Genomic DNA, 26,496 nt, shown 5'->3' on the forward strand with positions numbered 1-26,496 from the left:
TAAAATTTGTGTTTTGGGGGATTTTATGAGGGGATTTGAGGTAAAAGAACCATATTCCGGGGCAGTTTGACTGGAAATGTGAGGAGATTTGTGGTGAAAGTTGTGATTTTGGAGAGTTTGGGGAGGACAATGAGGTGAAAGTTGCATTTTTTGTGAGTTTGAGAGGAGATTTGAGGTAAAAATCACCTTTTGGGGGAGCTACGGAGGGGATTTGGGGTAAAAATATGACATTTGGGAAGAGCTTGAGGGGAAATTGGAATAGGTTTGAGGTGAGAGTTGATGTTTGGGGGAGTTCGGTGAAGGGACTGGAGGCGAAAGTCATCTTTTGAGTCAGGAGATTGGTGGTGAAGGCTGTATTTTGAGGCAGTCTGAGGCGGGGGTGAGGGGACTGAGAGGAGACCTCAGGCAGAAAATTTCTCCTGTGAGGGTGAGGAGGCGCTGGCCCGGGGTGTCCTGGAGAAGCCGTGGCTGCCCCATCCCTGGAGCGATTCGAGGCCAGGATGGATGAGCCCCTGGCTCCAGTGGGAGGTGTCCGTGCCCATGGCAGTGGGGGAACTGGGTGGGCTCTGAGCTCCCTCCCCAGGCAGCGCTAATCTCCTCACAAATTCCCCCAAGAGATGACTTTCACCCCAAATCCCTTTAGCAAGTCCCCTAACCCATGCCTTTCACCTGTAATCTCCTCACAAATGGCCCCCAAAGATGACTTTCACCCCAAATCCCTTTACCAGTGGAATCTATGCAAAGTCATCTGTACCCCTAAATGGTGATGCTGAAAAGCTTAAGACAAGTCCATATAGGAGAACTGGTCATACACTCTATGCTACTGCCTGAATAAAACAGACACTTGGCCTCCAGTCGGCCAGAGGCAATATTAGGGTGGTAGCTGAAAGCTGATTTGACAATCACAGTCCAAAACCAGAGAAGTTTCCTTCAGACTAAATATTACTCTGCAGCAGGTATTTCGCTGCTACTGAGCTTCACAGCAGACTTTCCATTAATTCTGTCTATACCTCTACTTCCAAGATCTGAACTGCAAGTGAGATTTTTGAACCAATTAAGGCATACTGCATGTGGGACATTAGATATCATCCCCACTTTACAGGAACTATTGAAAGCTATTCCACAGAAGCCTTAAATACTTATGGGAAATTATCAGAACAATTAAAGGTTCAGCCTACAGTTTCTCAGCATCGGGCATGTCAATTGCACGAGATCTGTAGCCTTTACAAATAAGCAGCAAAATGACTGAAGTACGTGCACACATGTATCCAATATAAAAAAACGCCTACCTTCCCGAAATTACTTCTGGTGCAGTATAGTTGGGGGAACCACAGCTTCTTCTTAAAAATTCTCCATCTGACATCATAGTTGACAGACCTGAAAGTGTGTAAGAGTAACTACTAAAAATTCAAAGAGCAAAATCATTTCACATTGCATACATCACCTAGAACAAACCCCTAGAAATTCCAATTGGAAAGTTAAATTTATCTTAGTAAGCAAGTGACACTCCTTGGAATTACTGACATTTGGGTTATGAGCGTGCCACATAACCCTCCATTTATTTATCATAAATCTAAGTAAAAATAATCAATTATTGCACACAACCTAGAAATATTTGATAACATATTCATTATTTGAGAACATTTATTACATGACAAAAACCAGTTCAATTTGGATGATGCGCGTGTGGTAGAGATCAAAGTTGCTCTAGGGAGATGGAGTAACATAGGAAAGTAGGATTTTGGTCATCAATAAGGAAGTCTTAAATAACACATTTACTTCTAAACACCAAAGTGGAAGATGCTACCACAGAATTGCCCAAAACTCTTTAAGAGCTTATATTGGCTAGGAGAACTGAGGGGAGCCCCTGACTTTGCCACAATTTAGACACCTACACTGCTCAGATGCTTCCCAGATCACTGCTGTTCATTAGTTGAGCTTTAGATACTCGCTCGGTATGGTTTAGCATCACTAAACAACTACCATTCCTAGGACAGCTGTGTCCAATACCCTCTGGTTTCCTCAGTGGAGGCTCCATGACCGAGACTACCATATGCCAGGGAAGTCAGTCTCCGAGAAGGAATCACACCTACCCTTTCTACAGGGCTGGGAGGGAGGTGAGAAGTACAGCTTGGCTAGCTTTCGTATTGTAACACACAAAAGCATTTATTAAGGTCTTGTTTAATACACCAGTCCTGACTAACTGAGCGCTACAGCTTTGATGAGACTTAAGTTGCAGGAAGATACTTTATACTTAATTTCTCCACCACATAAGCCATTCAACCCAAAGCACTTATTACACACAAAAAAAATCAATACTGTGATTCCCAGTACCCAAATAATTGAACACCATGCTTTTAAAATAAGCTTAGAATATCAGCATTTCCTGTCACCTTTCTTCAGACGCCTCAGAGTGCTTTACAAGGTCAGGTATTATCCACTACGTCTACACGAGGTATATCGTGATATCGTAGCAGTACAGATCCCTTACTATGTTTATTGGTGAGGATTCCCAATTCAGACAGCTCCAAAATCTAGCTGCCAGTCTTCTCAGCCACTCTGTCAGAAACAGCTACGATAAACAATTAAGCTTTCTGATTAGTAAAGGCAGGGAGATGGCAAAAACGCACAGGAGTTTGCACGATTAACAGTTCTTAGTTTACCCTTTATACTTTTAATTATGTTTTTTCAATCACATTTTCGCAGTTTAAGTGAATTTAGAGCAGTTTAACAGGAGGTCTAGTGTATTTTACCACAGCAATGTGGTTCTTAAACATGGTAAACTGCCTCTGCACTCTACTTCCAAGAGAGCGAAGCAGTTACATTTTACAGATAGTGAACCAGGCAATAGGAGTGAATATTGAAGTGGATGGGTCAGGAATTTAAGCATTTCAGAGAAAATATTGCTAAGCAAAACCAAAGAAATCAGTTCACAATTTCACTCAGTCATAGAAAATACATGACAAGAAAGCCTGAGAAGCACACAAGTTCTACACATGTGCAGGAACACAATTTTGCTTTCCATTCACACTCTCCAGGTTCTTGTATTTTGTCCCACCATCCGGGTATTCAACTGCAGACATTTTATTGAAACTTTCCCTCAGTAATTAACAGGATCTAAGTAATGAGAAATGCAATCAGACATAAAATAGCGATGCTTACCAAAGTCAGCTCTCTTGGCATTCATGTGTGCATCAAGCAGCACATTTTCAGCCTTCGGATCTCTGCATACCACCGTATGCCTGCGACAGCAAGCCATGCCAGAAAGGATTTGCTGGAACACACGTCTACCTGCATTCCAATCAAGCTAAGGCAGACAAACATTTTAAACAATTATCAGACCATGGAAGACAAGTGGTTTTTCATTTATGTGAACCAAAGGAAATTTTTGGTGGTCTAAGTTTATCACTTTTAGTTTTGACACTTCATAGAGCAGATGATCAGAACCTGTAGCAGAAAGCTTCAGAGTTTACATAATTTTGTTTGTACCACAACTCTAAAATAACCAAAATAAAACATGCCCACCAACTCAGAAATTCATTGACATTTCTTAATCATGCTTTTGAAATGCTTTAGGCAGATGTTACATACTCGGTAATTAGAAACATTAGCACCCAACCATTAACTTTATCTAAGTGAAATATCAATGAATTTTGATATTTAACCATACCATAAGAGTTAAGTTGACAAAAGCTGCTGCTGACATGCAGCACAGAAGCGACAAATTTTAGATGCTGCTTAAGCTGTTAGCAGCTAGCCACAAACAGCAGATCTATCTGGGCATTTCCTACACACACGCCCGACCCATGTCAAGGTTTGTTCTAACTAACTAAAAGTATCCTGGCTATCTAAACCGTCTGTCAAAAGCGACTTCAGAGCTTCCACATAAACTGTTCTGCCAGTAGAAGAGGATAGTAAGGGCACAATGGTAGCTTTCCAGTAATGGGTTATACTGAAGAAACAGTCTTCAGATGGATACATATTCCTCCAATTTGTACCCAGTAATGGCAAATTAACTTATCAGTATCAGTAGAGAGAAAAAATGCTGTGATGAAGTCATACATAAAGATCTGAAATGTATTAACATACAGCCCTTTTTACTTACACAAAAACTTACAGTCTTAAAAGAATATTTTAATTGCCAGCTCAAAAGTTAACACTGAATCCATACAAAAAAACCTCGATACAACTGAATGTGACAGTACCGCCTGCTCCTGGTGCCTGGTAATGTGGTCAGCACAGCTCATACCATTTCATGAGGCAAACGGTCATTCTGTGACTGAGGCATGTATTTCTTCCCTTTCCCACGTTATCAGGCTGTGAAGGTCCTGCGAACCAAGTAAACCAACCAAACAGATTTCTTTTTCCCTTCCCAACCAGCCTCAAGGTTCCTGCGTGCCAGACTCATTACCCCCTTCCTCAGCAGCCTCGAAGGCCCCAGGTACACAGCCAACCAGGTGGTGGTGATGACCCCGTCACAGAACAGGGAAATGTAACAGCACAGAGAGCACTGGCCATAAAATCAAGTCTGAAGTGGGGAACCTGGACCAGGATTGCTGCTAGACAGCCAGACCCGAAACCTCCCAAGGCCAGGGACGTCACCACCATTGTCTCCTTCCTCCAGGATCGAGTGAGTGACTCATTGTTTCACAGGATTAAGTCCAGACTGCGATTGTTATATTGATATAGTAAACCATGTATTAAGATGTGACACAATCTGCAGATGGTCCAGGCGATTAGAAATCAAATGTTAAGTTTTATTATAAATTCTGTATTATGCTACTTGTAAATTATACTGCATTGATTCTGTTTGCAGAAATTCTGTGCTATACTAACCATGATACCCTGTTAAAAAAAAAAATAAGGCTTTATTTATATAATTCTGCTAAGGATCCCCCAAAAGAACCCGTCTGTCCCTCAGTTTCAAGTGTCACAGGAACATTACAAAAGCAATAACAGAATGCAAGTCATTAATTTGTAGAGTTTGACTACTTCTTACCCTTCCATTTTTACATATATAATCAAGCAGTTCTCCTCCTGAAACGTATTCCACCACCATGAAAATGTCAGTTAGAGTACTGATGACCTGGTACCTGATAAGAGAAGGCATATGTTAGTTGACACACTCAGTAAAAGATGTTCGTTACATTTGGTTAAAACCAAAGAGTCAGATAAAAGTACACTTGAAAATATTTGCCAGCCAATTTGCAGCCACTGGAATGACAACGTTTTTCTAAAACCATTTCCACTCCTTTCACTATATGACACCACCATCAGCAGGAATAGCAGGAAATTTTTATTCCCTGCCAGAAATATCAGTCTTCATACTTTCAGAGTACTAAGCTTAGTTTCACAGAAGTCATTTGGACTAACTATGATGCTACCCCACAGACAGTTGGTGCAGTGAGGAAAGAATTCAAAAGCACTTTGCTACTGTCTCAAAAACATGCACTTTTCAACCTTAACATGCAAAAAAACTGACTTTCCATAAAGAAAAAAAAAAAGTGTCCATCAAGACTAAAAAAAACCCAAACCTGCTCCTAATAGTAACAACTATTATCTTTGTAAAAGGGACCTGTATTTTTAATTAGTATTTAAGAGCTTCCAACTCTGGTTGTTATATTTTAATACTCCACTTCTGTTAAGTTCCAAGAAAAAAAAAACAAACCAGCTTTCAAGTTTTGAAATACTATTTTATAGCCAAACTCCCCATTTGATAGATTTTGGGGTTGTTCTACAACCTATAAGTTGTTTAATTTTTTTCCCAGTCAGAAGTGTTCCATTTTTAAGGAAACAAGACAATGAACTATGATAACACTTCGGTCAAAACTCAGGTATTCTATTGAGAAGAGAGGAGGTGGCACTTGGACGAGAATGAATGTTTCAAGGTATTACACTTAAGCATACAAATATCCGAATTGCAACAAATAACTGAATTCACACACAGTCCTCAGGATTGCACCGTTCTTCAGAATGCCAGTTCCAAGACAAAGCAGAAAGCAGACACACCACCTACACTGGAAAACCATAGGTCATTAACAAGCATATCACTAGAACATACTTCAAGCAATAAAACACAACAAACTTACTATAGAAATGCCCTTTACAATCTTGTTCTTAACTCATTTTCTAAGCAGAAAAAAAGGTCAAATACCACCAGAAAAAGAAAACTGAAGTAGCATCTAAACCAGAGGTGGATGCTATTAGAAGCATCCATCAGGATCATACGTTTTATATACCTGTTGAAAGGACTTGTAAGCAAAAATCAAATAGAAGACTTCCGGCCTGCAGAGCTCAGTCTTGTGCAAATGTGTTACAGAAGACACTGTAGGCATACTCGGAAGCTGGTTACTTTCCTGATGAGATACTACTAGTAGTGTTGCACTTTAAACATGTTTTAAATAAGACCAGTGAGAGCAAAAAGAGACTAGTGCTTCAATAGGTCTGATGACAGCAAGCAAAACTTACAGTTTCATTATATGAGGGCGCCTGAAGAGTTTCAGGCTCTGAATCGCCCTGAGGATTTTTCCTACAACATCAAGGCTGTGAATCTTCTGTCGACTGAGGATCTTCACTGCAACTTTTATGCCCAATTAATTCATGTTTGCCAACTGCAAGGAATGAGGAAGTATTCAATCAGGGTTTTCAACTACTCTGTTAAAGACATTAATTCGCCTCTCTCTACTGTTCCCAAGAAATACAAGTTCAGATGTTTTGTCAGCATTCCACATACCCCTATTAATCTTTGCTAAGGCTGAAAACTAGACAGCATGTCGTTTCTTCTGCCCTACACCAACTTGTCCCACAATTCTATCATAAGAAGATGAATGGGATAAAAAAGAAAAACCTTACACTAATATTCAGAAGTCTTGCAGCCTGACTGTATTTCTGCACTGCTGCAAAGAAACACAGCGCATCCCAAACACTTCCATCCTTGCTCATGAAGAAAACTGTTTTCTTTCCCTGCGTAAGTCACAACAGACTTGTGGTGCACTTGAACACCCGGTCAGATTCATCAGAAGCTGTGATAAACAGCAGTGATCCACAAAAATCCTTCTGCATTCAACAGATACTTTGGACATAATTAGCAAACACCTATCAATCTACAAATCTCACTCCCAAGACAAGATACTCCTGCTGCTTTTTGCCTCTATATTGAGCTAAAAATGCAATGCAAGTGAGAAGAAACTCCTAACAGAGACAGAAATAATTAGAAGCATCTGAGTGATTATTCATACAACAAAAAGATAGGTACTCTGTAAAATAAATCAGTTTGTCTAAATTCCTGCAGGGAAGTAACTGGGTAGTGGATTACCCAAGACCTGGAACTATCACAATGCCTTTTGTACACTGAGAATACAGAAAGGAAAAACTAGCAACAGCCACAGTAACCACAACACTGGACAGGCACATTTGCCCTGCTGAGGAATGCAGGACAAAGCCCACATCTATCAAAAGTCCTCGACAGACGACAAAGCGTTGGTAGCCAGGTGCCAAGAACTGTAAAGCCAGGTCGCCCAGAAGAATTATTTGCTTTTGACCAAACCTACAGTTACAGCAATCACACCCTCTTTGCTTTCTTCAGTTCAGATGTGAATGAAGTTTTAAAGGAACCCAACAAATTATACCACGTATATTCAGACTGTGAGGAGCAATGAATCATGATTATAAACCAGCAGAAAAGAACATTCCATTTCAATTCCAAAACCTCTGTCTCTCAGTAACGTGAGCTGAAGTAAGCTAGAACTATCTGAAAACAAAATCTTTAATTACTATGTTAAAATCTAACATTCATTTTGGTTAGTAGGAAACACCCTCTTAGAAGCTAACAAAAGATCAGACACATGAATTTGCATCTTCCTTTGCTTTACAAAGTACATTTAAGCTGTTTGATTTAGTAAGTGGCATGTATATTCGAGCATTCAACAGCTCAGCGTATAAACATTCAGTCCTGACATACATTACATTATAGAGTGTCATTTATTAGCCAATTTCTGATTTGTCACTATATTACACATTGGAATTTCATTAGAATTCAGAAAAACATTGGAATGTCATGTAGTAACTACAACAATCTATGTTTCATATGCTAGGCACGTAAGAAAAGAGGTTTTCAAAACACATTTTTCATTCAAATTAAACACTATCATTTGCAGTTGACTGAAACCAATTCCAGCTGTCTCAGCCTTCAAGATTGCATCAAGCTTTGATTTTTTCGTTGACTGGGAGAAACCAAGATTTTCTGCTTCTTCAGCTCTGTTTGCCAACCGAATAAATTATTGTAAAGAAAACGTACCTTGTGCAGGTGCACAGAGATCACAAAAACCTGTTCACTTATGACATTTCAAAAATGAAATCGTTGTTTTCTTCAGTATTTGTTGCCTCCCTTTTAAAATTCATTTTAAGATTATAACAAATCTAGCTTTTTAAGACACAAGTTTCCAATAACTACGTACTTCATGAAACACAACTGTTTTCTTCGATACAGTTCAAGATATCTGTTATCCGTAAAACAGAGGACGCTTACTGGTAACAGACCGCTGGCCAGTTTTGAGTTCAGCATAAACACACAACTGAAAGCAACACCTCCGATGATAACATCATGTGGAAGGGTAAGAAGCCTGGGTTATACTTCCTGAAGTTACTTCATACTGCCTTTTGACAGAGGTTTTAGCTATAAAAGGTAACACTCACAAATTAGAAGTAATCAAAATGTTAGTCACCCTAACCATCAAGCAGCTGTTAGTCCTTCAAAAGAATCGCTGCAAAAGTTGTTCACTTTACAGACCTAACATTTCCCTATATTTCTTTACTCTCCGGCAATACCAACTGCCTTCAAGCTTCACTATGCCTGTGCACAGCACCAAGACTTCCAAGATGGTGACTGAGTCTCAAAGCAGCAGTGACTTCTTTTAACCATCAAAGTGCAGAAGCAACCACGTCTAAACTCAGTTCAGCCAGTCTTCAACTGGAAATGGGTTATGAGGCCATTCAGAGTAAACAACACGCTTGTGAAATACAGACAACAGTCATGAAGTTAGGAGGAAAAAAGCCAAACAAGCATAAATTGTATTTAATGAACCGTTTCTGCAAGACGCCTAAAGGCAAAGCCGAGGTCCAGAGAAATGCAGACTTTAAAAGTATGAGCTAAACAAAAGTTTTCATTTGAGTCTGCTCACCCAGCCTGGTCTCCATTCTGGCAATCACCTCCTGCAGCCGGCTCCGCTCCTCCTCCATGTCCCTCTGCTGCTGTGACATCCAGTCCTGGAGCACTGGGGAGAGACAGCAGCAGCACTGTAAGCACGAGGCAGGAAAGCCCCTCTGCCCACACCACTGTCATGGATAAGCTGCATCCGTTTGTGTCATCACACTCGGCACAACCCCAGGACATCAATTTGTAAGAGGGAGACCCCGAGATGCAGTGACCAAGGCAGACAGGGCTTTGCCAGCCTGAGCTCCCAACCTCTGGCTGACTCAGAGCCCAACCTCCTCCCCGTCTTCTAGATGCCCCCAGCCTCAGCACGGGGGACCCCGCAGCCATTTCGGCACAGGGGAATGGCAGATGTACCCTTGAGCTGCTGGTCGCGATGTTGTGCCCCCAGGGCCAGCTCCTGGGAGGTACTGTGGTGCATGGCCTCCACCTTGTGCAAAAGGTTGTGCACGTCACTGGAGAACTTCTCCATCTGCTCAGTGACGCCATTCAGAGACCTGCGGAGAGGAGCGAGGGGAAGGTCACCCCTGTGGGACATGCGTCGTCTCACTGCGATAGAGAGGGGGGTAAGCAGAGGGCCAAAGGCTGGGCAGACAGCACAGAGATAGAGCTGCTGCTTAGGGGAGTCACGACAAATATGAAACAGCTCAGCATCCCTGGAGGCAGTGCGTGGGAGACGGGATGGCCCCCGCTCCTCCTGAGGTCCGAGGCTGGTTCCTTGTAGGACAGGGAACATCGTGGCCTGGGACCAACAAGGGGATATGACACCGGCTGCTGGTACCTGGCGTGCGAAGCAGCACTAGTCACTGTGTCGATCTCCTGATCTTTCAGCTGCTTCAGCCGCTGGAGCTGCTCTTCATGGTCTTTGTGCATCTCTTGGACAGAAACCCTGTGGGACATGGGGAAGGAGCCCACCAGGGGCCGTCACAAAGTGGTGCTCCCTGTGACGGGCACCACGGGAGAGGCTTGGTCGTGGGGCTGAGAACCAGGTCCCAGGAGCTGAGCTGGCACAGCAGTCTGCCATGCGGCACCCCGCTGGCAGGCATCCACATTTGGGATGGCCACATTTGGGGGTTACAGGCTTCTCTGCCAAAAACCGATTTCTCACTGACCCAAACTCAGTGGATAGCAGTGACTCGCTGACCTAAATAAAAGGGATTTAGGGGAGATAAAACACTGGGTTCAGCATCTTTCAAAATACAATGCATTCCCTCTGAAATGATGTCTCCAGCCAGATCTCCCTGGCAAATCCCACATTCCAAAAGCCACGGGGAGCTGCCCACAACCCAGTGCTTCTGGATTTTTCCTATCACCATGGCCCTGTTCCCTGGTTCCATCACTAGAAAAGGGTATTTAGGGTATTTAGCCCCACGTGTGTGCTGTTCTCACCTCTGCAGTTCCCGCAGCCGCTCCAGCTCCAGTGCGCTCTGCTGCTCCAGCGTGGCGAGGCGTTGCTGGTGCTGTGCCACTAGTTCCGCTCGTGCCTGCTCTGCATCCCGGCTCTGCGATAGCAGCTGAGCCACCAGCTGCTCCTTCTCCTGCCGCAGCCGCTCCTCCCGCTGCCCGTAGGTCTCCTCCATCACCTTCACCCGGCTCCTGCCCGGAGAGAACCCGCAGGGTGTCACAGCACGGGAGAGGTGTTGCTTTCATGGCAGTACGGCATTCTCTACCCCGGGGGCACACAAGGATTTAGGAGCAGATCGGTGTTGCTGTGTGAGTGGGGAAGCTGAGGCACGGAGTGCATCTTTCTCCGCAGTCTGAGCCCTCTGTTGCTGCCCAGAGCGGTGGCCTGGAGATGTACTGGCAATGGGACTGCCCCCTCCTCTTTGTCCCCCACAGGACAGCATTGTCAGGAGTACGGCCCTACACCGGCTCGCCCGTGGGGCCACGCTCTGCCCTCGCTAGCTTCGCACTGACATGTCTCTGTGCCTCCCGCCCTAGGGACAGATTTGGGAAGTGCCCCATCTCTCCCAGCCCAGGAGAGGTGGACAGGGCTGTAGGCAAGGATCTGGCAGAGAAGGGGAGCACAGCTAAGAGCCTGGTACCTGTGGGCACTCTCGAGGAGTTCTAGGTCCTCGCGGTGCCGCTGCTGGAGACTCTCCAGCAACAGTCTGTGCTGCGCCTGCTCCAGCTTCAGTGTCCGGACCTGACGGGTATGCAGGGAGAAGGTCTTTGTGCTGCCCTGGGGACAGAGCTCCCACAGCAGCACTTGGCGGCCACAGGCAACTCCGGACAGGGAAGTTTCTCCTCTCCCGTCACTCGGATGCAGTTCAGAGTGACTCCCGTGGGGTCACCATGGTCCCCATCCAGCAGGCGATGGGGCTCACCTGGCTTTCCAGCTCTGCCACACGGGCCTGGGTGCTGAGCAGTGCTGCCTGACAGCCGGATGCATCCTCATAGAGCTGGGGTGCGGGAAACCTCAGCCGCCTTTCCTGTAGCGAGCCCAGGGCTGAGGACACTGCCTGAGGGGGTGGAAAGAGAAGATTGAGGCCCTTCAGGATCAGTGGCTACAAGCCCCCCCAGAGGGGGCACACGCCTCACCTGCTGCTGCGGGACAGCCTGGAGATGTGCCCGAGGGGTGCCCACCTGCGGAGACACAGGGATGCTCTCAGGGAGGCAAAGCCCTGGGAGAACACCTCCTCCGAGCCTGGGAATGGTGATCCACCCCCAGCCTACTGCAGTCCTCCTCTACCCTTCCACAGCCCAGCCTCGCTGCTGGCCTGGGTCTCAGGTGATGCTCAGCAGCCCCTACTCCAGACACAAATGTCCCTCCTGTGGGGACGGGGATAAGACAATGAGTCCTCTGGGAGACAGTGTGTATCCTTCCATGAGGGCAGGGCAAGGAGGCACAGCTGGATGAGAAATGGAGGCTTCAAAGACCAAGCAAGAGCTGCCCTCTCTGTCAAAGGCTTCGATGCCCCTTCAGCTGTCTAGAAACAATCTCAGAGCATCTTCACTACCATACCGGAGAAAACCAGTTGAAATATAAAAGTCCTTTATCCAAAGACTGGAGCCTTTGCTATCTAATTAATGTAATACAGAGAGGTGTGGGGAGCTGAGTAAATGCTGCTCAGGCCATGCAGAGCTGTAACAACACAGCACTCACAAAGCACACATAGCACATGCGCTTTGGCCTGATAAATACAACTTGTGGTATCTCAGGGCTCTCCAAACACACTGCCTCCGCGAACATGGGCTCCCAGAGATGCAAAGCAGGGCCCACCCTTCCTCCTTCCGAGGGAGCAGGGAGAGATGCCAGTAAGCCGGCAGGGAAGGGCTCACAATCACCTTCCTGATCCAACACCTCTTGAGGGCACAGACCCACCTGAGAGCTCGGCGTCTCCTGCTCTCCTAGGATCAGGGCTGTGGGGACTGAAAATTGAACAAGTCTGTAACTCAGATATGGCAATGGGAACCATCCCCTCCCAGAAGGATAAGGGCCTGGGTCTCCTGGGCAGTGTGAGCAGCGTCCTGCTCTGCTCCACTGGCTGGTGATGGGGACAGAGGGTCAGACAGGTCCACACCTGCACCCCGACCCCACACACAGTGGTGGGACTGCTCTGCAAAGGAAGTCTGGAGGCAAAGCACAGCTCCTCCTCCATCTGCACCAGCTAGGGAGGAGGCTGGGTCCCCTAAGCCACTTTCAGTGGCCTCTGAACTGGTTCACACTCAGCCCTGGCCAGGAGGGCTCTTCCAGCACACAGCACCGGTGGGAGAAGTTTGGGGGCAGCAGCAGGGAAGGGGAAGAGAGACAGGACAGCGCGAACTTACGCCCACCCAGCAAGTTCCGTTTAGCCCTCTGAAAGCCCAAAGGCAGCTCAGTGCACCCCACTACGGCATCCCCACCACACCATGAGATGAGGATGGTGGGATCCTGCATCCTGCTCTGACAATGGCTGGTCAAAGCCTGGGCAGCATTCACACAGCCAATGCTGCAGCTCCTGCTGCCCAAATTGCATAACCACACAAAACTCACCGAGTGCACTGGCGTCTCTGGAGGGAACCTTGTTTGCAGCCTCTGACGGGTGAGCTGGGGCTGCTTTTGGGGTGCTGAGCCAGGGGATTGGCTGCCTGCCAGGGCACAGAGACAGAAGTGATGCACAACAGTATCACAGCTCAGGGAAAGGTGCACAGTCTTCATCCTGCTTGGCATTTCCTTAAGTTTAAAGCTCACTGTCCCTCTCAACAGGGGATCAAACAGGTAAGAGCCCACCGATCCTTCAGAGCTGCCTTCCCTCCAAGTTAGAGGTCCCAGACCAAAGCCAAGCTGAGCACATATAAGCTGAGATCAAAGCTCAGATGCATTGCTCAACCCCCCTCTTGTCCTTCTATGCTGTCACTTGCCTTTTAATTTTAAACATGTGTACCACGTCCTCAAATCAGGCACTTCCTTGGTCCATGTCCCCCAGTTAGCACCGGCCCTTACTGGGCACATACTGGGAAGTGCCTGCATGGCCTCAACAGCCTGAGTCTCTGTGCTCACTACAGTGAATCTGCTAAACCTTTGGTTTCATGGATTAATTGATTTTTAAAAGAGAAATTCACATCATATTCATTTAACTCTTTCAAGGGATTGTAGAATCCAAAGTCTAAGACTACACCGGATATAAGAGACAGGACACCAAACCAATTGAATCCCAACTGCGTCATCACCTCATGGACTACTGCTTTAAACTTGCTCTCCTTGACACACCTGGGCAACGGCCCTGGAGTTAAAGGCCACGTTAAAGCATTATTCCATAAGGTTCAGCAGATCTTCTCTGGATCCCTTCTCCTCTGAGAACAGGGCATATGTGTTGCTTCTTGCCACAAGCTGACCCTATAAACATTTCACGTTGTGCCAATCACATTGGGTGGAAACATGAGCACTCACTCAGTGTTGGCTTCTAGATTATGTAGTGTTTTGTCACCTCTCTTCTTCCAACTGCGTTTCCTTCCAAGTCAGGTTTAAAGGATGACCTGACAGCTGAGACACAACTGCTTGGATTTTCCAGGTCTTCCATCTACAATTTGGGTGGGTGTTCTGCAGTTTGGGCTTTGGAGCTCCCACCTCTGTGGCAATAACACTGACAAGAGAAGGGCCTGAGATCCATTCCCTTACAGAACCGCTTACATGGCACACAGCAGCATCTCCTTTGAGAAGAAAGTTTTTCCTATGTCTTTTCAAAGCTTTCATTCCGCTACGCTCAGTTTTGATTTCCTGAGTGGCCCAAGGGCACCTGTCTTCTCAAAAGACCTGTCCCCGTATTGAGTTTCACACCTCCTCCTTAGTGGCATTGTTACTGACAACAGGCCAGGGCCCCCAGAGGCTGACCGAGACTGACCAGATTCCTACAAACAACATCAGGTGGGTGAGATTTGACATTGCTAGGGTTTATCCACCTTTTTTCCTTTAAAAAAAAAAAAGTATTTTTCAAGATTAACACATTTATCGACTATGGCACAACCTAATACAAGTGAAACAACTTTGATCCCTTTCTATCTGCTTCAAGGCTACAACCTACAGTAAGCTTTTATTGAAGAAAGACCAAAATCTCCCTTCAAGCATCACTGACCATAAACAATTTGGTTTAGAGGAAGCAGGAATTCTGCTAAGATACTGTAATTGCACTCCGTTTTACCTACACAACAAACAAAACTGTTTCTAAAGACGGTGCCCTGGACTCGTTCCAGACCAGATCAGACGCACGTCAGCAGCTATCTTTCCTTGACGTGGCAATTAGTGAGATGAGTTCTGTTCTTCAGGGGCTCAGACCCGTTCCTCTGGATACAATCGTTGCTTGTGACGTTGCTGAAATATGTGACCCCGTTTTTCTCCTTTTCCCTTATCTTTTCTCTTTCTTCATCCTTATCACTTTCTTCTATGCCACTTCTCATGTCCTTGTCCATCTACAGAAAAACATAAATCAGAAGCAACACAAACACAGAAGGCTGCCCAAGATGCAGTGCCAGCTGAGCCACAGCCTGGACATCCATCTGCTACTCCGCCCACTCGCTTTTGGCCCACAGTTCCACCCTGTCCCTTCAGCTTTTAAATCACCTTCAGAGAGTAGTTCTCTCTGCCTCTCTGATTTCAGTCTCAGTGCAGTCCTAGCTGTGATCATAGAATGGTTTGGGTTGGAAGGGACCTCAAAGCCCATCCAGTCCCACCCCCTGCCATGGGCAGGGACACCTCCCACTGGATCAGGGGCTCCAAGCCTCATCCAACCCGGCCTGGAACCCCTCCAGGGATGGGGCAGCCACCACTGCTCTGGGCAACCTGGGCCAGGGCCTCCCCACCCTCACAGAAAACGTTTCTTCCTAAGATCTCATCTCAATCTCCCCTCTTTGACTAACAAACCATTCCCCTTGTCCCGTCCCTGCACTCCCTGAGGAAGAGCCCCTCCCAGCCCTCCTGCAGGCAGATCCTGGTAAACATTAGGAATTACTGCAGAAGCTGAGAAGCAGCACCACATCACAGATCCCCAGGACTGAGGACAACCCTGTAAGACTGAGGAGAACCACATTGCTGCTGTGGGCACCAGCACGTGGAAGAAAGAGGATGTGAGGAGGCAGTTAATCCAGCTCTTTCCCATTTTCTAAGGGGACAAGGAGACAGCTTCTGACCACACGTGGCTTGGGTGGCTGCAGCCTGGCACGCTGCTTTGGACACTGTGAAAGCCTCCAAACAAACCCACAGCTCAGCACAAAGCCACTCAACTCTGATTACATTCAGCTTTATGTTCTGCCTTTTCCTCTTGCTATTGACTGCAGGATCTGTAATTACTTTTGTAAATATTTAATTCACTGCCTTACAAAGAAGACAACGAAGAAACAACAGGGTAAAATGAGAGTTTAGAAAAAGCAGCCCAGCACTTGTTGGCTTCCTGGGCTGGTGCTGCTCTGCAATACAAGGAGCCATAACAGAGGATAAATGCAGGTGCCACAATCCTGGTTGGAAAGAGCTCTGAGGGAAAGCAGCAAACTCCTCCTGGGACCTGAGCTTTGGAAGCTGCTCAGGGGCATCGGTTGCTGCACGGACACCTGCCTTCTCCACTTACTCTGTTCTTCTGGGAATATCTCTTGGGTCACATTAAGAAGTCTGTTTGCTCTTTCTAGAGATGACTACACCCAAATGCAGACAGGTTTTGTGAGAATCTAAGCTTGCACTGAATTCCAATTGCCTCTGAGGACAATACAGGTAGGAGATGCTATTTTCTGTGAACAACGTACACCTCAGGTCATCCTGGAACCGGCAGTGCAGGAACTACGCTGGAGTCATCTGCTGCGTAAGGACAAACAGTAATCAATATTCCTAAGTTTATCCATTTGTGGCCATAGGACACAGCTGAAGCCTTAAACCCAGAGAGATTCACGAAGGGGCTCCACATCTGCACGAATTACGACAATGTATCTCAGCTCGCCTGTATGAGGGAATGAATCCTGTCCGTCAGGATCTAGGCTGCGTTCCAATTAATGCAGGTGAGGAGACAGCATGTGAGAAGTTGGTGCAGATAAACCTGTGCCAGAGCATAGAACTGTGGAGATCAGAAAGGTCCATGAGAAGAACGCAAACTACTGACTGGAGCAAGAATTCCAGGGCTCTCAAAAAAGGGGAGAATGTCCTATGTTCTTCCTGATATCACTTTGGGCTATTAAATATCATCATTGGAACAGATCTGTTTAGGATGATTTCTCTTTGCTATTCGCTGCTCAATACGGAAAGCTTTCAAGTGTGTTTTTTGCATGAAATATGATTTTTAGCTAAAAGACGATTCTTGGCTAAATCAGATGATTCTTAGCCAAAAAAGGCAAAAATTCTGGATATGCTTTGGTATTTTTCTCCTTGAGAGGTTGTGTCTTTCTAGTAAGGCTATTTACTACCTCATCATTTTACACTCTAATAACTGCAATGGTAATTCAGCCCACACAAGCATTAGGAAAACAATACAAGGGCGTCTTCAGCTGCATCTTCATTTCTGCCCTGTGAAGCTTATCTTTCCTAATTTGCAAGTTATTTGCTCTCTGCTACCTTAAGGGAAGGCAGATAAAGAAAATAAGGACAATATGGATGGAGATGAGCCTTTAATGCATGTTCTCAGCTCCCATAGGACAGAATTCCCTGGTTGGGCGCTAATAAAACAACTTATCCTGGGCTATGAGGTCAACTCCCACACGGCCCTGACTTATTACTCCTGGATTGTGTCCTTGGCGTGCGGGCAGTGCAATGCCATTAGGTCGTGCCTTTGATTCTGGGAAGAATTTCATGCTGAGCAGCACTTTGGTCTCATGGCAAATGCTACGGGCAGAGAGAGTGGGATGCATTTCACTAGAGTTTATACAGCTGCACCCCAGACATTCATCTAGGCTCTCTCTGGTAGAGATAAACAGCACAACCTGGGTGCAATCCTGAACGGATTAGGCTTTGGGCACATCTGTTTACCTCTACTGATATGAAAAAGCGTCCAGACAGCTGGTTCAGACTGAAATGTCCCCTCTGCAGACATCTACTATGAAACCTGTAATAATGACAGGGCAGTGGGGAAGGGGCTGGAGAACAAGTCTTACGAGGAGCGGCTGAGGGACCGGGGGTTGTTTAGCCTGGAGAAGAGGAGGCTGAGGGGAGACCTTATTGCTCTCTACAACTGCCTGAAAGGAGGGTGTAGACAGGAGGGAGCTGGGCTCTTCTCCCAAGTGACAGGGGACAGGACAAGAGGGAAGGGCCTCACGCTGCGCCAGGGGAGGGTCAGATTGGACATCATGAAAAGATTCCTGTACTAAAAGGGAAGCACTTTTGCACTAGCATCACCAGTCATGACAACTTCCCCTGCCTTACATTCCTTAGTTTCATTATAAATGCAAATCACACTGGAGCGAGTGCTGGGATCCTTAGGCAGATGTCAATGGCTTTGCTCACAGAAATCTCCCCTGGAGTGCAACTCACATTTGTCTTGAATACAAGCATTGGAAGGAGACCAAATATTGTAGGGATCCATGACAACTGTACTTTTCTTTGTCCAATTTTCCCTAATAATATTGAGTGTTCCCTTCACCTCCCTGTTTGGAATGCACACACATAATTTCACTAGGGCAAGAAGGAATCCATCCTAGATGAACCCCTGTGCTCGCAAGCAGTCCAGATGGATCCTTCCTCCCTGTGTGATGTATGGGGAAGACTACAAACCGATCCATACCGTGCCCTGGAGGACAAACTTGTAGAGCATGTGAATAATTAGGCAGGACCAGAAGACGTGGAGCAGCTGCAGAGGTATCAGGAGAACATTCACAAAGTAGTATCCAAAGAAGGGCTGGAATATCTCCATGGAGTAATAGTAGGTGTTATAGAGCACTCTGCAAGAGAGAGGAAATAGCGGTGGAGGAAAAGTGTCTTATTAGTAAGCCATAACTAAGCTCAGAAAACTCTCATCACAGACCTCAGTCAGTCACATCCTTCTTATTTATAACACATGTGAGCCAACCCTCAGTTTTCCACCAGAAATACGAGGCAGAGCTGTAGGTGGAGGCCTCCTCCTCTGTTGTACACTTCAACCCTTTAAGATTCCTCTACGGACCCCAAGGCAGCCCACCCTCGCTCCCCCCAGCACAGCTGTGTGCTGCTGCAGCCTGTGTGAAGGGCAGGGACATAAGCTCAAGGAATGACAAGCAAAGGCTGAGAAAAAGATTCAGCACCCAGCTGAATGCAGTCGGAAGCATCATGAATTACTAACACCAGTGTGCCAATGTGGATGTAATTGGCACAATATGAGAAGCTGATCAGGAAGGTAGTTGCAGCATGATGGATTATCTGCTCCTTGAAGTCCTGGTGAGAAAGGGGAAAGCAGAGAATAAAATACGTAATGCACCTTCTGCCTTGGTTAAAGCTTGCCTCCAGCAGGCAGCAGTGAAATCTCTCCACCACTGACTAAGAAACCTTCCCATATAATTCTTCTTACACATATAACTCTTCTACCAAACACATTCTAGAAATGTAGGCAATCGAGACCCTACAATGAAAAGTTTATGCTGTGAACTGAGGATCTCACAACAAAGAACACTCTTTCCCTTCACCAATAATGACGTGATGATAGTCCAAATCAGAAGACAGAATAACGAAAGCCAATGATTTAGTACAGGCAAACTCAACATGAAGAGAGGTTCCTTTCTGTCACCATGCAGTGTCCATACCCATCTCTGCTCCATCTCTGTGCACGCCTACCTGTCTGCCCAATCGCCTCACGCCCCCAGGCTCGTTGATGGGGCCTCACAACCACCCTATGCAAGGGCATATTTGCAGCCTCGCTGCTTGCCTACGCCTATGGCATCACACAGCACCTGTCTGTAGGTTCAGTGGCACCCAGGAACACACAGCTTAATTGGCAGAGAATCATCTCTTTTCCTGTCTCTCCAACCAGTACAGCCTAGAAGAGTCCTGGGAGAGCAATTCTTAAGCTCAGATTTGAAGCTTGGATTGAGAACTCTGCAGTGGTTTGCACCTTTCCGCATCAGGGTTTGCATTCTCCATTTCCCACTGACTGGGAATGGGAATTCCTAGGAACGAGCGTCGCCCAAAACCTCAGACTAGCTCTGCACACAGGCTCTTGGAGATTGTTCTCCCGACTGTTCAACTTGGGTCCTGTCTGTGCTGGATTCTTCCCTCAGGCTGCCACTCACCTTCCTCTTCACATCAAAGGGCAGGGTGAAGACCAGCGAGCAGTAGAAGGAGAGCTCCAGCAGGTAGTACCAGAACACGGATGGCAGGAGAGGCTGAGGGAGAGAGAAACAGTGAAACACCCACCAGATAAAGTGGAGCAAGGGCTGGGAGATTATTTGGGAGAACCAGCATTTCTTTTGTCACTATCTGTAGCACAGGGCATGGTCCATTTAGGAGAAACTGCATTTAACACATCCTTCGTTGCTGCTCATGCACAGGTTTGCCCTTCACCTATTTTGCTCTTTGCCAGCGGGACACATACTCCAAATGTATGGAACAGGATGCAAGGACTCGAGTGATCCCATTGGTCCTACATTCGTATTGAAGCACCATCTCCTTGTATGGTTTGACTTTTATGCTGAACTACAGATTTGCCCCTAAAATTTCTGCCTGTGAGCAACAGCAGATTGTTTGGAGACGCAGCTTGAGGGATTGTGGAAGAATGGCTTGGTGAATGAAGGCATGATATAATAGCAGTGAACAATCCAGGGTTTGCTGTCTGTAGCTAGGCCTGACCTTGAGATAAGATAAAAGGGAGCAGAATACAAGAATGTGGAATCCAGCGCGGGAAAGTCCCGAAGAGTTGTGATGAGAACTTTGTATCTGCCCCTTTCGCGTGCTCAAGAGCATCTGGCCAGTTGCGTGACAGCACAAGGCGCGTGAACGACGGGACGTAACCAATTAGGATCTGTTTTGTTAGCGCGTGCACTATTGGGATAAGTATATAAGAAGTGTAAGGTGCATGAATAAATGAGAACGATCATACTCATATTGAGACTCCATCGTTACTCCGGGTCCGCCTCCCACTCCGACATAGTGCAACACTGCATTTTTTTACATTGCAAACACAGCAATCCAGCAAGAAACAAGGAGGCTGCTTTCTTCATGTAGTTCACATAGGGCCGATCGCTGCATCCCCACATGTAATATGTCAACAACTTGAAACAAAGACATTTCCAAACTTAAAACAGAAGACTCAGCCTTTGGCTCCTTTTGGTCTTGATGCAAATTGTGTGGCTAAAGTGTTCAAAAAACTCTGAAAGAGCATCTTTCCACTGGAATTTCACACAAATAGCAATCAAACTGCTTCATGGGAACTCAAAGGCAACTGCACTGAAGTCAGACATATTCCAAGGCATTTTTCATGCCTTCCAAGCCGGCAGAGTTTATAATGCATCCCGTTAAGTGCTCTAAAAAAAAAATATTCTCTTTGAAAGATTTGTTCAGATTAACATGTTAAACCCTTAATTTTAAAGGGTTAACAAACAAGAGTGGAGCACTGCCTTTCCATTCCAGAGCTCCAACATAAGAGTGAAACGGTTCTTCCGCATCTTCTCAACTTCCCTGCTGTCTCCCTCCACGGTTTCCAACTTTTTCACCCGAGTTCATCTAGCTAGGACCTCAGTCGCACCCATCCAGTGCTTGCTGACTCATAAAAACTGTGCATGCTGCTAATGACTTCAGAATGATTCGTACTCTGTCAACAGACACATCTGGTCTCCAGTTTTCACTCGCAACTGCACAGGACATTCTTGCTCCGTTCTGTAACAGGCCCGTGAAAGATATCACCCAGCTTTGGAATCCTACGTGATAATACAGTTTACTCCAGTATGACCCCAATAGCGACTCATACACTTAAGCCTGAGTCACAGTACGCACGTGGAAGCGGGACAGCCATGCAAGCAGCTATCCCTGCCAAGCTTCCAAATGCCTCCTGTGTCTGAAGGCCACTCTGATGCTGCCATTGGTGCAGGAAATGGGAAAGAGGCAGATGAGAACTAGGAAAGAAGACATTGAGTTTTTTGATGCTTGAAAGAGGCAGTTGCTTGCCAGGGGATAGGGAAGAGGTTGTTATTGCTGGGACCAGAACGTGATCCTGGACATGGCTGAACAGCTCTGGCTTACCAACCTGAAGATGGTCTTAGGCTCTTCCAATGGCCATAGCCTCCACCCTCCTCATCCCCCATCTCCACCTGGAATCATTGTTCATGTCCCAGAGTCTTAGGACACAAATGATGGATTTCCAATCATTGTATTATATTGTCAGTCATCTTTCACACGTGAACAGAGGAATCTTAGAGCATGACTGGATATAAAGGAAGATGTGCGGCATATATTTCTAGGATTTGGACAGGCAGTTACAGGAAAGTTGTCAGACATAGCAGTGCAAGCTAGGATCTGGCTAACCTGAATGCTACTCTGCATCACTCACTGCACCTTCCCAAATTTCCTCTCCTAACACCACTTGCCACCTCATCACCCGTTTCCTATACGAATCGAGCACTGCTGTGGCTGACTGCCTTCCTTATGCATCCTTACACCTCACAAGAGTGGCTGGGATCTCGAGTGTAAACTCAGACTGCCTTTCCAGGTGCCTTTTAAAATGAAATAACTTCAGCCATTTGGAAGCCCAAATCCCACACTTCACACACACAAGTTATACAAATGAGCAAATATGAAAGCAATATAAAGCTTGCTCTGTCACAGATACCGCCTGGGTGAGCTCCAGGACCAGGGAGCAATCGGTCCTGTACACACCTATAACACAAGGGATGGGGCATTTATTTGTTTTAGTGCTTTTCTCACTCCTTGGAAGAAAGCAAAAATAATTTGAAGAGATGTAAGCAGGAGAAGCTTACAGGCTCTCACAGCCTGAATCTCTTCAGAACACTAGAAAATTTCAAATCCTTTGTTATTTCCAGGTACGATTGCTCAGGTATAAGGAAAAGACAAAGCCTGACATGTGATATGATTTCCTAGACCAAAGCACAGCCTGTCACTAAAATAAAATCAGCACCAACAGAAAGGCAGCATGCGTAGCACAGCGGGCTTGGGAACCAACTCCAATGTATGTGCCATGATTACAATTCAGTGCAACAAGGAACAGTGTCTGTGAGAGAGGCTCCAAGGCTAACCTCTTGGAGAAGGAAACATCAAGCTGCGGGGAACCCACTGAAAAAAATGAAAGTTAGCTTATACGGTGAGGAAAAACTTGAGAAATCCATTTCTGTGAAAAATTCCTGCACTTTCACATTTTATTTCAGTCATGCCCCTTTCAAAGCTGTATGTGAGAAACACCAATACTCTGAATACCCATCTTCTGTGAAGAAGGTTAAATGCAGTAGTTGGCCTTCCAGTGGGTGCCAATATATCGAGATCATTAAGATGTTCTTCTGAGAAAGCATTTGCTCATTAGGGAAGAAGGGCCAAAGCATGCTGACCACGCTCAGACTGGGGAATGCGGCCCTTCCCGGCGAGTACTATGTAAATATCAACTTAGTCACAGTGAAGATAAAATTTGTTAATGAAAATAACATCATGTTATCTGCCCCCCCACCACCACCAAAAAAAACCCTACACAGAAAGAAAGAGTATTGCAGTGTCCTGAGGCATGAAAGCACCACAGAGTGGTACCTCATTAAATACACACAAACGTACATAGGTATATTTTAGCTGAGACCATTGCTGCACAAATAAACACCACAATGAGACACAGCACCTTAAGGCTATGGCTACACAACTACACCTGCCACACTTAAGCATGTGGTACTTAAAAAGAGAGGGAAAGGAGAACAGACTAGGCATTAAGATGGGATAATAACTGAGCAGCTAAAGAAGCATCAAAAGGGTTTCAGACCCAGTGAGGAAAATCTGTTCCGAATTTCAGCCTTAGCAGTGAGACACTGCCCAAAAGCACTGTGCTGCACAGAGGCAGTTTTTAAAGATGCAGATGAGGAAATTTCAAAAAACTAAAGGAAATTGCTCTCAATAACCATCTTGAGTACATAGAGAGAAGACAGCAAGGTTGCCCCAGTCACATGCATGGGAAGCATGGCATCAGGTCCTCATTGTGCCGCTGTCAGTCCAAGTCACAGCACCTGTAAATTATTTACCCTCTAGAAATTCCACAGCTCCTTTCCATCACTCCTCTCTTTTCCAAGCCACTTTTTAGGACTCGAGCTACTAATTGCCATCCTTGTTTACATCTACTTTGAAAACTGCTTTATCGTACTTTGTACTATATTTAATCATTTGTCATTGCAACTTGAATTACCGGCCTTAATATGGAAAATTTCTCACAGATGCTGATAATTGAAGCAGGAAAAGTAGTCGCCACATCTGTTAGCAGAGTCATGCCACGTGGTGCATCAGCTGGAGGGCCTGTGAAGACTGCTACACCTCCAGTTAGCTCCTGCTATGAGGGACTGAGAAGCACGTGCAGGGTATACGTATTTGCTGCTGTTAGTCTCAGAGCCAAGTAAATTAACAAGATGATTTGTCAGGCTCTTAAGTATTTGGGTTGCTGACAAGAAACCAGCCTTCATCGGTAAATAACAATGCAATCTAGTTACTTTTTGAGGGAGAAAATATATGAGGAAAACAAAGACAGAAGCATGATTGGCAGCTTTTTTTTATAGACAAAACCTTCATTTTCAACACTTTGGAAATTTCTGCCCTCTGCGCTGAATACATTTTGGCCCTTGGATGTTTTTTCTGGTAACTATGATGATTTTGGATTTAAGACTCTCAGGAAAACACAATCATGGCCAGTCATCTGAAGTTTACTGTCTTTCTTTTTCATTAGCCATACCCTTTGTTTATTGAGGGTAGGAATTAATTTAGTTTTCACTTGCAGCCCTGTTCATAAAGCGGTAATTATCATTACGTTGCAGTAATTTAAATTAGCATGCAATAAAGCACTTCACTATCTGTGAGTCATTACATTTTCTCACAAGTGATCCACAAAGGGCAGCTACCGTCACGCATGAAAGGAGTGCGCCACTCCGAAATATAGTGCGGTCAGCAGGAAAATGAGCACGAGCTACACTGAACACATTAAGTGTACAAATAAAAGGAAAAAAAAACCAAACTAGAAACTGAGAGTGTGGCAGCATATGCTGTAATTGATCCTTGCAAGTCCTGCAGTTTTCTGAGGTGCTCACTAAAACAATACTGCAGAGCAACTACTGCATTGAACAAAAAAACCCAAACGCTTTCAAGCTTAGCTCACCTCCAAACTTCAGAAACCTTTCAACTAAGTTCTAAAATTCTGCCTCAAGACTGGAGTAGTGCTTGAAGTTTGTGGGGCCTTTGTTTATTTGTGCTTTAAGACCTCTCTTTTTACTAAGGCAGAAGATACTCTGCAAGTATCATCATTCCATAGCAGGTTTTCTTGCAAATGGCAGGCCAACAAAAAGTTATCGTCTCCACAAAACTGCCATTTGTTACAGGGAATCTCTGGTTGGAGTTTCAAAAGTAGAACAGCTTGGAGATACAAATTCACTCTGATATTTGCATATCTTTAATTAAGATGTCCTCTCACAAATCATATCAGCAAACAACAAAAAAACCCGAACAGCAACAGAAAAAGTCCGTTACCTTTCAATACTCTTTCAAATAACAATAGCTACAAGATCAACCCTGCAAGAAAATGCACAATATCTGTGAACAAAATTTTTGTACAAGATTTTCAGAGCTTCCCAGGGGACTTGGATACCCGGTCTCATTGCTGTATGCAACGTATTCATTTCACCATTGGGGACAACATTATTCCAGCACAAAAGCAGATGGTAACCCACAGTACCGATAGAAATTACAGACATGGAAAACCAGAGTACTCTTAGTGCTTTTAGACCACAGCTGGGGCAGCATCCGCTCCAGTTAGCTCAAGGAGTCATTCAGGTCAAGTAGCTTTAAACAGGGAAATTGTTGTGGATATTCACTCACGCCTCACACAACTTTCAGAACTGGCTTCCACCGAGTAACTTGGCAATCAGATGGATGAATGACCAGCTCCAAAGCACAGGATCATAACAGCTCTGCTCCCGCTAACAATAATTCCTCATGCTGCCAGCCACGGGCAATTCCTGATCTCCGTTTTCTCTACTGCTTCTGTAAAAGCTGTTCTACTTTGCATGATAAGTAAATGTTCCCACGCTAGAAGGGGATGAGAAAACAATCCCATGGCCAAATGACTGAGCACTGACAGGAATGAGATCGCTAAAAAGGACGGAGAGAACAGCATTGCTACTGCATTTAATAAAGTTTAGTGCTTTTCATTACATAATTACTGGATCAGGGGCTTATCCTTTTGTCTGGTTTAATAAATATTTCATTATCCTCGTGTTTCATTTTTCATGAGCAGCCACAGCTCAGAACTGGTCAGGCTGAGGTCCCCCCATTACTATTTCACTCCACACAAGATGACAGCAGTGGCCGAGCAGCCTCATCCGTTCTTTCTTTCTTTCCCCACATCGGCAGTGTACCTCGCAGCACCCAGCTGTTTAGCACAATCTAAATGATTGTGTAGCTATAGAACTCTCCTGCAGCAGGATACAAGGTCATATCCAGTCTCCACCAGATTTATGGTAACAAGGTCTGTGGAAGTGAGGCATTATCCACAGCAGATCCGGACACAGGCAGGGAGCGCTAAGGTCAGTTATTCATACAAGCCTGTAGTAGCTGATGGGATGAATCCAAGAGCACTGTGGGAGCAGGCCAGAATCATCCTGAGCTTGCTCTCCATCATCTCTGAAAGTTCGTGACTACCAGGGGAGGACTCCAGTTAATGGACAAAAGGCAAATGAGCCACCTG

The 26,496-nt window shown here is 45.5% G+C and overlaps 1 protein-coding gene across 12 annotated transcripts in view; it reads right to left on the bottom strand.

Annotated features, from left to right (window-relative positions):
• Positions 1-3,168: 3,168 nt before the first annotated feature.
• LOC128849282 (fas-binding factor 1 homolog) overlaps positions 3,169-26,496 on the bottom strand; it is a 28,630-nt gene continuing 5,302 nt past the window's right edge. The window contains exons 2-14 of one of the 12 annotated variants that reach the window (XR_008447300.1): positions 18,385-18,541; positions 14,837-15,100; positions 13,188-13,282; positions 12,537-12,583; positions 11,753-11,797; positions 11,539-11,673; positions 11,257-11,357; positions 10,601-10,807; positions 9,993-10,100; positions 9,569-9,708; positions 9,180-9,272; positions 6,469-6,611; positions 3,169-5,093 (exon numbers count right to left, since the gene is read on the bottom strand). Coding sequence is in view for 1 of the 12 variants with exons in the window: in XM_054050507.1 (XP_053906482.1) it covers positions 5,071-5,093; positions 9,180-9,272; positions 9,569-9,708; positions 9,993-10,100; positions 10,601-10,791 (555 nt within the window). In the remaining 11 variants the exon portion in view is untranslated. Of the gene's footprint in view, positions 5,094-6,468; positions 6,612-9,179; positions 9,273-9,568; positions 9,709-9,992; positions 10,101-10,600; positions 10,808-11,256; positions 11,358-11,538; positions 11,674-11,752; positions 11,798-12,536; positions 12,584-13,187; positions 16,939-18,384; positions 18,542-26,496 lie in introns of those variants that run through there. The other 11 variants (XR_008447299.1, XR_008447305.1, XR_008447301.1 and 8 more) reach the window with 11 other exon arrangements.

Source organism: Cuculus canorus, chromosome 27 (assembly GCF_017976375.1).
Source record: "Cuculus canorus isolate bCucCan1 chromosome 27, bCucCan1.pri, whole genome shotgun sequence".
Taxonomy (NCBI): Eukaryota; Metazoa; Chordata; class Aves; order Cuculiformes; family Cuculidae; genus Cuculus; species Cuculus canorus.